The sequence below is a fragment of the Giraffa tippelskirchi genome, chromosome 9 (assembly GCF_054371585.1).
Source record: "Giraffa tippelskirchi isolate mGirTip1 chromosome 9, T2T-mGirTip1v1.2.pri, whole genome shotgun sequence".
Lineage (NCBI taxonomy): Eukaryota > Metazoa > Chordata > Mammalia > Artiodactyla > Giraffidae > Giraffa > Giraffa tippelskirchi.
The window spans coordinates 138,511,428-138,523,714 of NC_137283.1; the positions used below are offsets into that span (position 1 = coordinate 138,511,428).

Below are 12,287 nucleotides of genomic sequence, written 5' to 3' on the forward strand. Positions count from 1 at the left end.
AAGATGATGGTAGAAGGTGCTTCTGGAATGGTCTAGCACTAGAATTTGCTCTAAGTCAGTCACTGCACTATCTGCAGGCTCTCTATCACAACTCTTAGCTGTTGGAAGAAGAAAACCAACAACAGGTCATCTCTGCACGAAAGCTAGTGGAACGATGTCTTTAACAGAAAGTCACTGTCCCATCACTAGGCAGGATGATTCTTGATCTGGTATCTCTAGCGCTTTGCCAGTTTCAAAGCCAAGTCTGGTCCCTGGAATGTTCCAAGGCCTGGACAGTCTCTCCCAGCTGTGCTCCCTCATTTTCTCTGGCTGGTGCTGCCAGGGTACCAGTCTCTAATCAGTCATGCGACAAGTATTTAGGGACCCTCAATTATGTACCAGGCCTTGTAGGTGCAGGGATACAGTGTAAACAAGAAGTTACAGTTGCTGCCTGCTCAGCGTTTAGTCTAGTTGGGAAAAGTGCAAGTGAAGTTGCTCAGTTGTGTCTGACTCTCTGAGACCCCATGGACTGTAGCCTACCAGGCTCCTCCATCCATGGGATTTTCCAGGATGGAAAATCTTCCAGGCAAGAATACTGGAGTGGGTTGCCATTTCCTTCTCCAGGAGATCTTACCCACCCAGGGATCGAACCCGGGTCTCCCACATTGTAGACAGATGCTTTACCATCTGAGCCACCAGGGAAGTGGGAGACAGATATTCAATAGCTATTTGACAAATGATCTACAATTTGAAGAGAAGAGACAAGTACCAGATCCTGCAAGAGCATAGAACATGGGACCTTACCTGGTCTCTTGAGGAAATGACATTAGAACTGAAGGACAAGCAGGAGTCGGCCAGGTATCGCGAAGTGGAGAGGGGAGGAGAAACCCAAGTGACACGAGGAGGAGGAAGGGCACAAAGACCCACCAGCCTGTGATCTTTAGTAACAGCAGCTAAAACATCCAACTCATGCTTGTCACACTTACTGCTGCCCGACTAGTGAATGAAACGAGACTACCATAGAGAAGTATTAAACCAACCTAGAACAAATCTTGGTGCTTAAAATACACATATAGAAAAAGAAAAATGGCTTGCATAAAATTGGCAGCCCCACATGTGAGCACCTATAACCTAAGTCACTGGTAGAAACCTGCCCACAAATCTAGGATATCTCCATCAAGCAATTCACACACACACAGACACACACACTCCATATCAGAAGGAAAAATAAATTTTAAGGAAAAAATTTCCTTTTGATCGGTTTCCAAGATGGCAGAGCACTTCTCTGGTGGCTCAGCAGTAAAGAACACGCCTGCCAATGCAGGCGACGTGGGTTTGATCTCTGCATTGGGAAGACCCCCGGGAGAAGGAAATGGCAACCCACTCCAGTATTCTTGCCTGGAAAATTCCATGGACAGAGGAGCCTGGAGGGCTACAGTCCATGCTGTTTCAAAAAAGTCAACACAATTGAGTGACTAAACAGCAATGACAAAAAGAGGGCAGAGGATTGGTGCTATTGTTCCCTTAAAGACCAGGTGTTTCCATTCATCCAGAGGAAGAAAAGGTCTACTCCCTGAGCTGTATTTGAAATAGTAAGTGATCTGACATAATGCAATTTACTTCCCTCACTTAACATGACAAAATTACAGGGTTTTGCAATGAGTAATCTACCTGATGAGTAACCTACCTGATCAGATGTGGTCCATCTGATCCATGTGAATAAGCATGGGACAATGATCCAGTCACATATGCCTACGGTGGCGAAGGGACTAAAAAGGCTTCGGAGAAGAGGCAGCCTTCCTGGAAACTTTTTACAAGTAAGTTAAAAGGTAGGAGAGGAAATGGCAACCCACTCCAGTACTCTTGCCTGGAAAATCCCATGGATGGAGGAGCCTGGTAGGCTACAGCCCATGGGGTCGCAAAGAGTCGGACACAACTGAGTGACTTCACTAAAAGGTAGGAGATCAGACTAGAGAAAAATCTTTCTCTGATGAGGGTGCCAGAAGGGATAAGCATTGTGGTCTTTCTGTGAGCCCATAGCCCATACCCCCAAGAGAACATGCTGGTAGAAGTTAACAGAAAATGTGGGGCATAGGACTACAAATTATCATTTCTGTAACTCTCATTTAATGAATTCCAATTATTTCCCAGAAAGGGTGCTAAGTACTTACGTTATTGCTAATTCTCACCACCACCTGTGAGTATCATTTTATTAATTTCTCTTTACAGCTGAGAACCTGAGGCTTGGAAATAATGAGGTTAAATAAACGTAACTTGCCTATTTTCACACTCAATCAAAACTGTGAAAATAATTTTCCTTGGTCTGTACTCCTAAGCTCTACTCTCATTTCACATGCCACACTGGACCAAGGATGGTCAATTCTTCAGAATCTGGACAGCATCTGTTAGAATTCTCTCACTAACAAATCAATGCTGGGCATATAGCCTAAAAAAAGGACTTGCATTTTATAGTCAGCTAAACTATTTCCATGGTGCTCTGACAACTATTTCAAACACAAGGTCCATGTCCGTCTGTGATAAATGGTATCTCTGGGTCTTTGCATCTGAGGTACAATGTGGTATGACTTGCCTGTTGAAGTTAGCAAATCTGCAACCTAAACCTAACACCCCACAGAGGGTCTAATATAAATGAGGCTTTTTCTGAATGCCTACAAAAATCTGGGCATTAAGACGGACTCTCTCGAAATTACCTTTGTTGCTGTGAAGGTGTTCATTTCTGCTAAAAATATGGTCAAGGTGCCTGCAAGTCACCTGGAAATTTTTTGGCAGCAACAAATTAAATGCTCCTTGAGACATGCTGATGTTAGTGGAAATGGATACTCACATCAATCTTCCAATAAATAAGGTCAAAGATTTATCAGCTGGGAGAGCCTCATCAAACATGTGTTTTGACTTCTTATGGTTGGAGCAGTCAGCTAAATTTTAGCTCCATCAATTACAGCTTGAAACAGGCACACAAGTTTTAAACCTATTAGTTTTGGATAGGAAACAAATTCTATTACATACAGTAGCTCACTGTTCAAAAAAACGTGGCTATGTACCAGTTAAATCATGTTTCCCTAGTACACAGTGATCCATCTATGCTAATTTCTACTTCTAGAACATAGGAATGCCTGAAAGACAGCTACGTACAGATATTTATGGAGAATCCAATGAGTGCAAGCCATACATTGGATGTTGTGGCCCTTGTTCCTGGTATCCTCTATTTTTTAAAAAACATAAATGCTTTGAATAAATATATTTGGGGTTTCTTTAACAAATACAAGATATGCCAATCACTTTGTCTAAGATGTTTCCCCTCATAATAGAGATCTTTGGTATCACTGTTTTTCTAAACTATACTTTTGCCTCACTAGCTGTAAAATTCTATGGCTAAAGCCTTTTGCCTAGTCTTCAAATAGCACAAATAAGAACACTGGAACAGACAACAGTCCAAGTCTTACAAAAGAAAAGAGAAAAAGAAACGAGGAAATGTGTGAGAATGATTCTAGAGTGGCATTCACATGTCTTAACATATCACTTCCCTTGAAAAGAAAAAGACTCGTGACTTACAAAGAGGACATTACAGTTGTTAGATCACCACCTATCCAATAGGAATATAGGCAGCAAATGGTAGATTGTATTTCATTTGGAAACCTTAACTGGCAGAAATTCTGCAAAGGACAAGCTGAAAGAAGAAGAGTCACTTGCAGGCTCCATCAATACACACTTTTAACAAAATGGGGGGAAGAGGAGAAGAGGAGCTCGGTTTCTCACAACTACTGTGTCCTGATTTCAAGGAGAGATTTTTATTTCTTTACACTCTAACCTGCGATTAGCTAACAAAAGGGGCAGAAGGGGTTAACCGAGATACTAACAAGTAGTCAACTGATTCTACCTTGTGAACATAGGCCTGTATTTTTTCAAAGAGAACGATGCATACTATGAGGGAAAGCAACAAGCAGCAGAATCCTCAATATACTATTAGATAAATGCAGTGCAGCAGAGAATAAAACAACGAACACATCAGATACATCCAAATGCTACACACCTTCAAAGTAGTTATCTTGGAAGGACGATTCTAATACCATCAACGTCTCTCAGAATCCCTGCATTAGTAAGACCTTTAAGAACCAGTGAAAATTATTTCTGAATGTTAAATCTATCTCTATTCAATAGCTTTCCCTGCACCTGCAAAATACTTATGACATGGAGTAGACTTGGCCCTTAAGCAGTTTATAGTCTAGAGAAAGGCATGGATGTATGCAGAGGTAATATCATTACATTATCAGCCCTTAATTAATTTCAGTTAATATCCTTGCATTATTTGTACGTACTTGTCTTCTTCTATTAGACAGTTAAACACTTCTGAGAGCAGAAACCATGTCAGTTATCTTTGCAGCCCTTCCAATGACCAGCAGAGTAATCTGTATAGAGTGAGCAATTAACAAACACTGGTTTAGGGAGAAATGTCATATTACTAAATAATCACACTGAACTCAGCAAAACTTACAAGGCACTTTGGCCTTGAAACCTATTCAGTCACTGCAATACCTAAACAATCTCTCCTAAGCAAGTTATACAGGCAGCAGTTATGGAGGCTTGGGTTCTGAGGTGTAACAGCAACAGTATAAGTCCAGTTCATTCCCAATTACTAAGTGCTATACATCAATAATAAGAAGGCATAAAAACATTCATATTGCTATCGATTTTATGGCATTGGAGAAGGAAATGGCAACCCACTCCAGTGTTCTTGCCTGGAGAATCCCAGGAATGGGGGAGCCCAGTGGGCTGCCGTCTATGGGGTCACACAGAGTCGGACATGACTGAAGTGACTTAGCAGCAGCAGCAGCATACAGGAGAGAAATCCCTCCTTTAATAGTTGATCTAGTCTACTAGCTAACCAAACTACAGCATGACCCTATCAGATAATTTTGAAGCTACCATTGGGAGTCCAGATGGTAATCGACGCGTTCATCCGTATTGATGAACCCAACAACAGAGTACCTGGAAAGGTGCTACTGCCATTAACCCAGGGAAATCCCAAACAGAAACATTCAGCTTATTCAATTTAGATAGCAAGCTTCTTTATCCCTGGTAATGATACAACAAAGATACTAAGCATTGAAAACCAGGTGGCTGATTAGATCATGGAGTAAGCAGGAAAAAAAAAAATAAAACTCAAAAGTTTTTGATTGCTTATCTTAATGGTTAGACTAAAAGATAAACTGTATGTTATCCTGCTGTGATGCTTTGGAAATAATATAGAAAATAGGAGTTTATTAAAATGGCATAGGAAATGAGCAACTGGTAAGAATAATATACAGAGCAGGCAATAACATTTAAGTGGAAAAGGAAAAATGAAGTTATCTATAAATCCAGGTTAATGTGCTCCTCTGCAGAGAACAGACTATCTACTCCCTGCTGCCCTTCTTAATAACACATTCATTTCAGTATCAACTAAATCTAGCACCAGGAAGCAATCAAGCATGGACAAAGAGGACAAATTCAGAAAGTCATAGCTCTATAGACTAGAACTGCGTTGTCTAGTCAAGTAGCCGCTAGCCACACGTGGCCATCTTTAAATATAACTAAAAATCAATAAAATTAAAAAATTCAGTTTGCCAGCTGTAACAGCCATATTGCAAGTGCTCTTTGCCACATGTGGCTAGTGGTTTATCATACTGGACAGTGCAGACAATATTTCCATCATTGTCCTCCTGATGGACAAAGCTAGACTTAAAAGTGAACATTCCTATTGCTCCTGTAGACCTGTTGACAAATTCAGAATCGAAGTTAATAGTCTTACCCATCAGGAATATCAGAGACACCTAAGATGCCTGATCTACTTATTTTACTGTATGTATCCTAAATTAGAGACATTCTGGGATATACAGAAAGTCTGGACATCCTTATCAGCATAGGCTTTTTCCCCCTTCTCTTTCCCCCTCCCCTCTGCCCTTGGTGTGGGAGAAGGTAGAAAAACCAAAATAGCAGGGGATCAGAAACTCCTCAATTTAAATCTCTTGCCCAAGAAATTGCATAAAATGCCAAAAACAAATCGATTTTAAGAAGCACCTCCGTCCCCCAGCCCTCTTTCCTTTTAAATAAAATCCTAGAGGCAACTGAAAAGAACAGGAGACAGAAAAGAAATTCAAAAAAATTACTAAGGACAAAATGGATGATGATCCTAAATTACTGTTCTAGGACACACAGGGGAAAAGTGCCACAAATCAACAACTCCAAAAATACACAGCGGCCACAATTCAACAAATCCACATCAATTTTTTAAAGCTACCAAATGCCAGAAGGCCAAATGATTTGCTACCAACAATTTAAAGTATTGAGTTTTCATCAAGATCTAGTTCACGGGCAAATAAAAGAATCACCTTAGTCACCTTCTAGTCACACAGCATCAGATACCTGAAGATGGTTGGTCCTCAGACAGAAACGAAGTCTGACAGTGAAATGAGATCAACTACAGTAATAACACTCTACTTATTAGGACTTCCCTGTATAGCCTTTTAAAGATGAGATTAAAATATACTTTTTGGTTCAGAGAGTTTACATTATATTTCCTAAAAGCAAAGAGATTGATTCCAGGACCAGGAGAGAAAGAGCCAGCTGTCTTCAGACAGTGGCTTCTATGTAAACGCTCATTCTATCACTGCTCAAATATTTCCTTGCTCCTTTGCTACGCTACAGCTCTGAGACACACTGAGCAAAATGTGATCTCTCGGTGACAGAACAATTTGAACACGAGCTAAAAGGTAATCAGCACATAGGAAACAACAAAACTGATCACCGATCAGCTTAATAGCTCATCTGTGTGTGGGAAGGAGGCATTGCAAGAATGATACTGGAAAACGAAAGCCTTAAAGTCCTGCTTCAAAAATGCACGATGTTGTCTGAATGGTGACTGCAGGCCCAGGAGGGTGGCCATGAGATAGCGTTAAAGATGATGCAGTACTTGAGATGGAAGAAGCCAGCGAGCTGCTGCTCCATTTCATCCTGATGAAGGGACAAAACAAGAACTGGTCCTCTCCTTTCCATACCCAGCACATTTCAACCTCTTTTCAGATGCAGCAGAGTTGCCATCAGAAGTTATAAAACCTCAGGGTCTCCTCCCTGCTTCCCTAGCCTTGCCTCCCACAGTCATGCTGGGTGTTTGATTTCCTCCTCTCTCAGCACTTCAAAATAGAAAAAGAAGTAACAGCTTGACCCTCTGCCCACGGAAAGGCTGCACTCTTGGGTCACTCGATCCAACTCATCTCTCTCAAGGAGAAAATCGCCCGATGCACCTATGGAGGGAGCTATTCAGGGAGCTATTCATTTTAACCTTGAGAACTCACACTCCCTCCACTTGATGAGGACAGTCACTAGTGACTGTTTAAGTGAGCAGGTGAAGATTAAAGCTCTCTAGGCCCAGAAAGCACCTTGAGTCAAATAGGCAGCTGATCTGAAACCTACCAAATCTGCAAAAATCTGTTCTCCCTTTCAGACACACACAGCCCTACAGAGTGCGTAAATATAACCAGCAAACTGTGCTAGCAGGTCACCAGCACTCCACACAGCGTGCTCCAGAGCCTAGTTGATAAGAGTGCTGTAGGGAGTGTGGGAAACGGGAGGGGCTGGTCTGGCTCTGACCACAGGGTAGGGCTGATGCATACCTTTTGGTCTCCTGGAATGTCCATTCTTCTGCTGCTCATCTTCCTCATTAATGGTGAATAGACCAAGGGGGACTGGCCTTGCATGGGTCTTCTTCAGTCTCTCTTGTCGGAGAGCTGTAGCTGATCCAGGCATACCGCTGCAACTTGTTTTTTAATTATTAGTATATCCAAAGTATATGCTTATATAATCGCAGCTCCCAGGAAGCCGCTAGTTTCTAAGCTGCTGGTTCATTTCAGCACTTGTAATAGATCCCCTATGGGGAAACAGTGTGCAAACAGCTGACAGATACTACCAGCCTCTTGGCAACTGAGGCCCTGCAGTTCCCCCTCACCTAGCAGCGTCCCCTCCCCTTCGAGCCCCCTCCCACTTACTCCTCACAGGCACGTGTGCTGGCTCCAGCTCGCTCACTCACACACCGATACCCACACCCACACACTCCCACTCTCTCCTTCCAGAAAAGCCCTGCGAAAGGCACGCAGGGGCGAATGCTTCTCTCCACTGCCTAACCTGCTCAGTCAGATCCCAGCTTCTCCTTCCTGCTCGGCACCTTTTCCCAGTCTTCTTCCTGCCACCACACAGAAAATATTCAGCACGCAGCACAGAAGGGGAAGTAGGAGATGCTGCCGTGAACAGTTGCCCTGACAACCCTGACACATCCTAATCGAGGAGGGCTGGGAGCGGCTCCATCTCCCCAGTGGAGAGGCAGCAGCCAGCCTGCTGGGATGCTGGTCCTGGGAGTTCGCCAGCAGAGGGTTACAGTGCGAGGAGGCGAGGCCGCCTGGCCGCTGGGCAGCTCCCTCTCCCTCGCAGCGGCAGTGGCAGCAGGAGGGGAGGAGAAATGTGTTCTGCTTGTACAGACAGCAGTGGACTCCGCAGTTGGGGAAAGGGGCTCAAGGTGAGACCACTTTTGCTTCTTTGGGGGACCAGATTTTCCATCGTAACAATGTTTGTGAGCCCCTGGATGAAGGAAGGCTTGGCTGGTACCCTCCAGCTCACTTCACACTCGGTAACACATGCCAGTTTCCCTGACACTCTTAAGACCCCAGAGTCTGTATAAGTGCAGGCTTGGTGGTACCTGCCATGAGGACTAGCCTGGCCATGTCCCTGAGGCTCTCCACTGAAGACAGGCAGGGGAGAACTCTGCCTGTTCTCACCGAGTCCACAATCTGAAATGTTGCTTCTGCAGGTCATGCTGAAGGGATACAAATGAGACACTACGATCCTCCAATGGGCAAAAAGCTGCCTTGATTAGATCCAGCAAACTCCCCTGAATTCCCACTGCTCTGGGCAACTCCTTACCAGCAGGGCTGAGCAATTCCCAACACTTGACCCAATTTTAGCTCTTTTTTGGACTGATTTCTCCAAAGCACACAGTCATGTGATTACTGTTTTCTTTTGAAATCATCTCTCTCATTTTATGAGACTCTCCATTTCTAGGCTGCCTAAAATTTATGCTGTGTGCAAGAAAACCTAAATATACAATAAATGACATTAAAAATGTCAAACTCCAAATTAAGAAAATAATCTTTGCTCTGTTTCTGCCTTTTAATCAAATTCAAGTTGGCTTAGAAAGTCTGTAGCCATCCTCCCACCCCCAGCCTACTCTTACTTTTTCTCAATCCCTAAACTTACTATGGACTTCCCTGGTGGCTCAGGGGTAAAGAATTTGCCTATCAATGCAGGAGACTCAAGATATACAGGTTTGATCCCCTGGAGAAGGAAATGGCAACCCACTCGACTGGGAAAACCTATGGACAGAGGAGTTTGATAGGCTACAGTCCATAGAGTCACAAAGAGTCAAACATGGTTTAGCAACTAAACAACCACCACAAACTTATTTATCTAAGAGGGGACCCAGGGGTGCTAAGGCAAGGAAGACATCCTATCTAAATCTTTGGCATGGCAGAGTAACTTCAGACAATTCACTACTCTCTTGGTACTTCAGTTTTCTATATAAAATTGGGTTGATGACATCATTTGTCTCATAGGATTAGGGTCAAGGTTTAAATGATGCTCGTGCTAGCAGAAAAAAAGTGCTTAATAAATATCAGCTGCTTTAATTATATTTTATAATACATTTTTATAACTAGTTCACTTTTGCTTCATAATTATTTAAGATGTTTTCAGTTCAACTGTCAACTGCATCTAGGAATACTTCTGCTTTTTATTTACTTATACTGCCCAGCCTAGGGCTAGAAATGTACTAAATGGTTAGCAAATGCCTGCTGGAAAAAAAAAACAACAGATAAATCTTCAGAAATCTTTCCCTCCAAAGGCTGGGATATTTAATTAATGCATTTTGATTTGTGGCTTAGAGAAATGTAGGAAGTTTCAGATATGGGGCTTATTTAAAATCATGACATAGGCATTTGGAATAAAAGACGAAAATGAGTTGAATGGGTCTCGGAAAGCATCTGAATCAGCATCATTTTACATGCAAGGAAGCCCAGGCCCACGAAATAAAGTCCTTGCCCAAGTCAAATGTTAGTTGGCAGCAAGTCTATGATGAAAATTTAGATTCCCTTCTTCCTCCTTCAATCTTCCCTCTTATAAAAAATTCTTGGCCCACATAATTTAAAATCCCAGATCCCTCTTCTCCAACTTCTACAGAGAGGGCAAGATGTGGAGAGGAAAGAAAATGCCTTCAAACTGGTTAATGTATTTCCATAACCTTCTGTAATTGGTAAGCTTTTTTCTGGATTAAAGAATTTTTTATTTCCTAATTATTTTTCTTTAATCAGATGATTAATAAATACAGGCCAATTATCATACATAAACATATCCGAAATATTTTCAAATCTATTTTAGTTCTCTCTAGAGAAACATGAAGTATAGTTGAAACTATCTTTTGGAAGAGAAAATGAAAATCAATGTCTTGGGCAAATGACCGATTTCATTCAGAAAATATTCCTCACTCAAATATAGCTAACAGCTTACGATCATCACCACTGAGTTTAATAAAAGTACTACTGAAAGAAGAAAAAGGGATCTTCTTCTCCACCTTCTAAATAAAAAACTGAAATGACCATATTTATTTGTCCTCGAAGGACAACAAAAAAGTCTTCTAAGAGTGGTTTTTGACCTCTGCAAAAGGTGTCCATTCCATTACTTTCAAGGATGGCCTCAATCATTTTATGGGGGAAATGCAACAAAAAAGCAAATACTATCTAGCGTTTAAGTTGTCCAGACGAGATTACAAATTTCAGGAAGGAGTCCTCCTTGATGTCTGTGGCTGCACTCAAGGTTCCCAGCAGAATGAAGGTCCTGGGGAAGAGAGATCACAGGACAACCCAGCTCCAACACTCAACCTAGGCAATCAAGAGTCTTCCTCTTCCATGAACTTCACTGCAATACCCCTCAGTGAGGGAGACGGAATTGTTCCTGCTCTAGCCTGAGGGGTATCCTGGAAAATTTCGAATTGTCTCAAAATGTGAAAACCACGAAAATGGCTGTTTTGTTTTGCTTTGTTTTTAAAAGAATACAAGTTATACTTATAATCATTTTTGGGGGGCAGGGGAAAATGAGTGCCTACCGAAGGAGGTCAGAGATTGCCACCATCACTCAACTCATAAGGCAGTGTGGTCTCAAGTATAGGAATATAATAAGAACCCATCAGCTGGCAACATGTTCAACTTCCTGTCTGACACTGTGCCAGGTGCGTTAGATATGTTATCTTGAAAGTCAAAGTGTTAGTTGCTCTTTTGGACCCCATGGACTATAGTCTGCCAGGCTCCTCCATCCATGGGATTCTCCAGGCAAGAATACTGGAGTGGGTTCCCTTCTCCAGGAGATCTTCCTGACCCAGGGGTTGATCTCGGGTCTCCCACATTGCAGGCCGATTCTTCACTGTCTGAGCCACCAGGGAAGCCCCAAAATACTTATTTAGTTGCACTGAGTCTTAGTTGTGGCATGTGGGCTCTAGTTCCCTGACCAGGGATCGAACCTGGGCTTCCTGCTTTGGGAGAGCAGAGTCTTAACCACTGGACCACCAGGGAAGTCCACAAAGTGAAAGTCGCCAGGATCCTCTGACAATGGGATTGTTCAGGCAAGAATACTGGAGTGGGTTGTCATTCCCTTCTCCAGAGGATTTTCCTGAGCCCAGGATCGAGCCTGGGTCCTCTGTATTGCAGGTGGATTCTTTTACCATCTGAACCACCAAGACAGCCCATGTTATCTTGGTTAGTTACAGCAGCCCTGAGAGAGAGCTGTCCCTTGATAGATCAGGAAACAGAGGCTCAGAGAGGTTCGAGTGACATAGCTAGTTAAATCACTGAGTCAGAATTAAACTCAGGCCCATCGGCTCTAAAGCCAAGATCCTTTTACCCTGCTGCCCTGTGGATCCTGATTGTGATGTCACAGTCACAGCTGTGACCAGTCACAGGAAAGCAAACAGCTCAAGATCAAATAATCATAATGAAGTATTTTTTCCTACCCACAAGGTAAACATTTGTTATGTCATTTAAGACATACGGATACACTTGAGATTAGTTTCCTAAATGCTCAAATCCAGCCTTTAACAGATCCAGAGGTTTAAGTTATGCAATTGCAGGACTGTCCTGGCTTGATCCCTGAAGGGACAGAGTTTGGGGCTCTAATCTCCTTTTTACACTCTGACCCAAAATAAAAGCGAATGTGAA

At 42.6% G+C, this 12,287-nt stretch overlaps 1 protein-coding gene and 1 non-coding gene across 17 annotated transcripts in view; both read right to left on the bottom strand.

The window, feature by feature from the left end:
- MAP7 (microtubule associated protein 7) overlaps positions 1-12,287 on the bottom strand; it is a 175,956-nt gene that overhangs the window by 144,924 nt on the left and 18,745 nt on the right. For 3 of the 16 annotated variants that reach the window (XM_081528813.1, XM_081528799.1, XM_081528797.1), the window contains exon 1: positions 7,650-8,464. The exons of 12 other annotated variants lie outside the window; for them this stretch is intronic. In XM_081528813.1, coding sequence (XP_081384939.1) covers positions 7,650-7,782 — 133 coding nt within the window. In that variant the 5' untranslated portion in view covers positions 7,783-8,464. Of the gene's footprint in view, positions 1-7,649; positions 8,465-12,287 lie in introns of those variants that run through there. One more of the 16 variants, XM_081528839.1, reaches the window with a different exon arrangement.
- On the bottom strand, positions 11,573-11,645 carry TRNAG-CCC (transfer RNA glycine (anticodon CCC)). Its single transcript has one exon. It is a non-coding gene; the product is annotated as a tRNA-Gly (tRNA).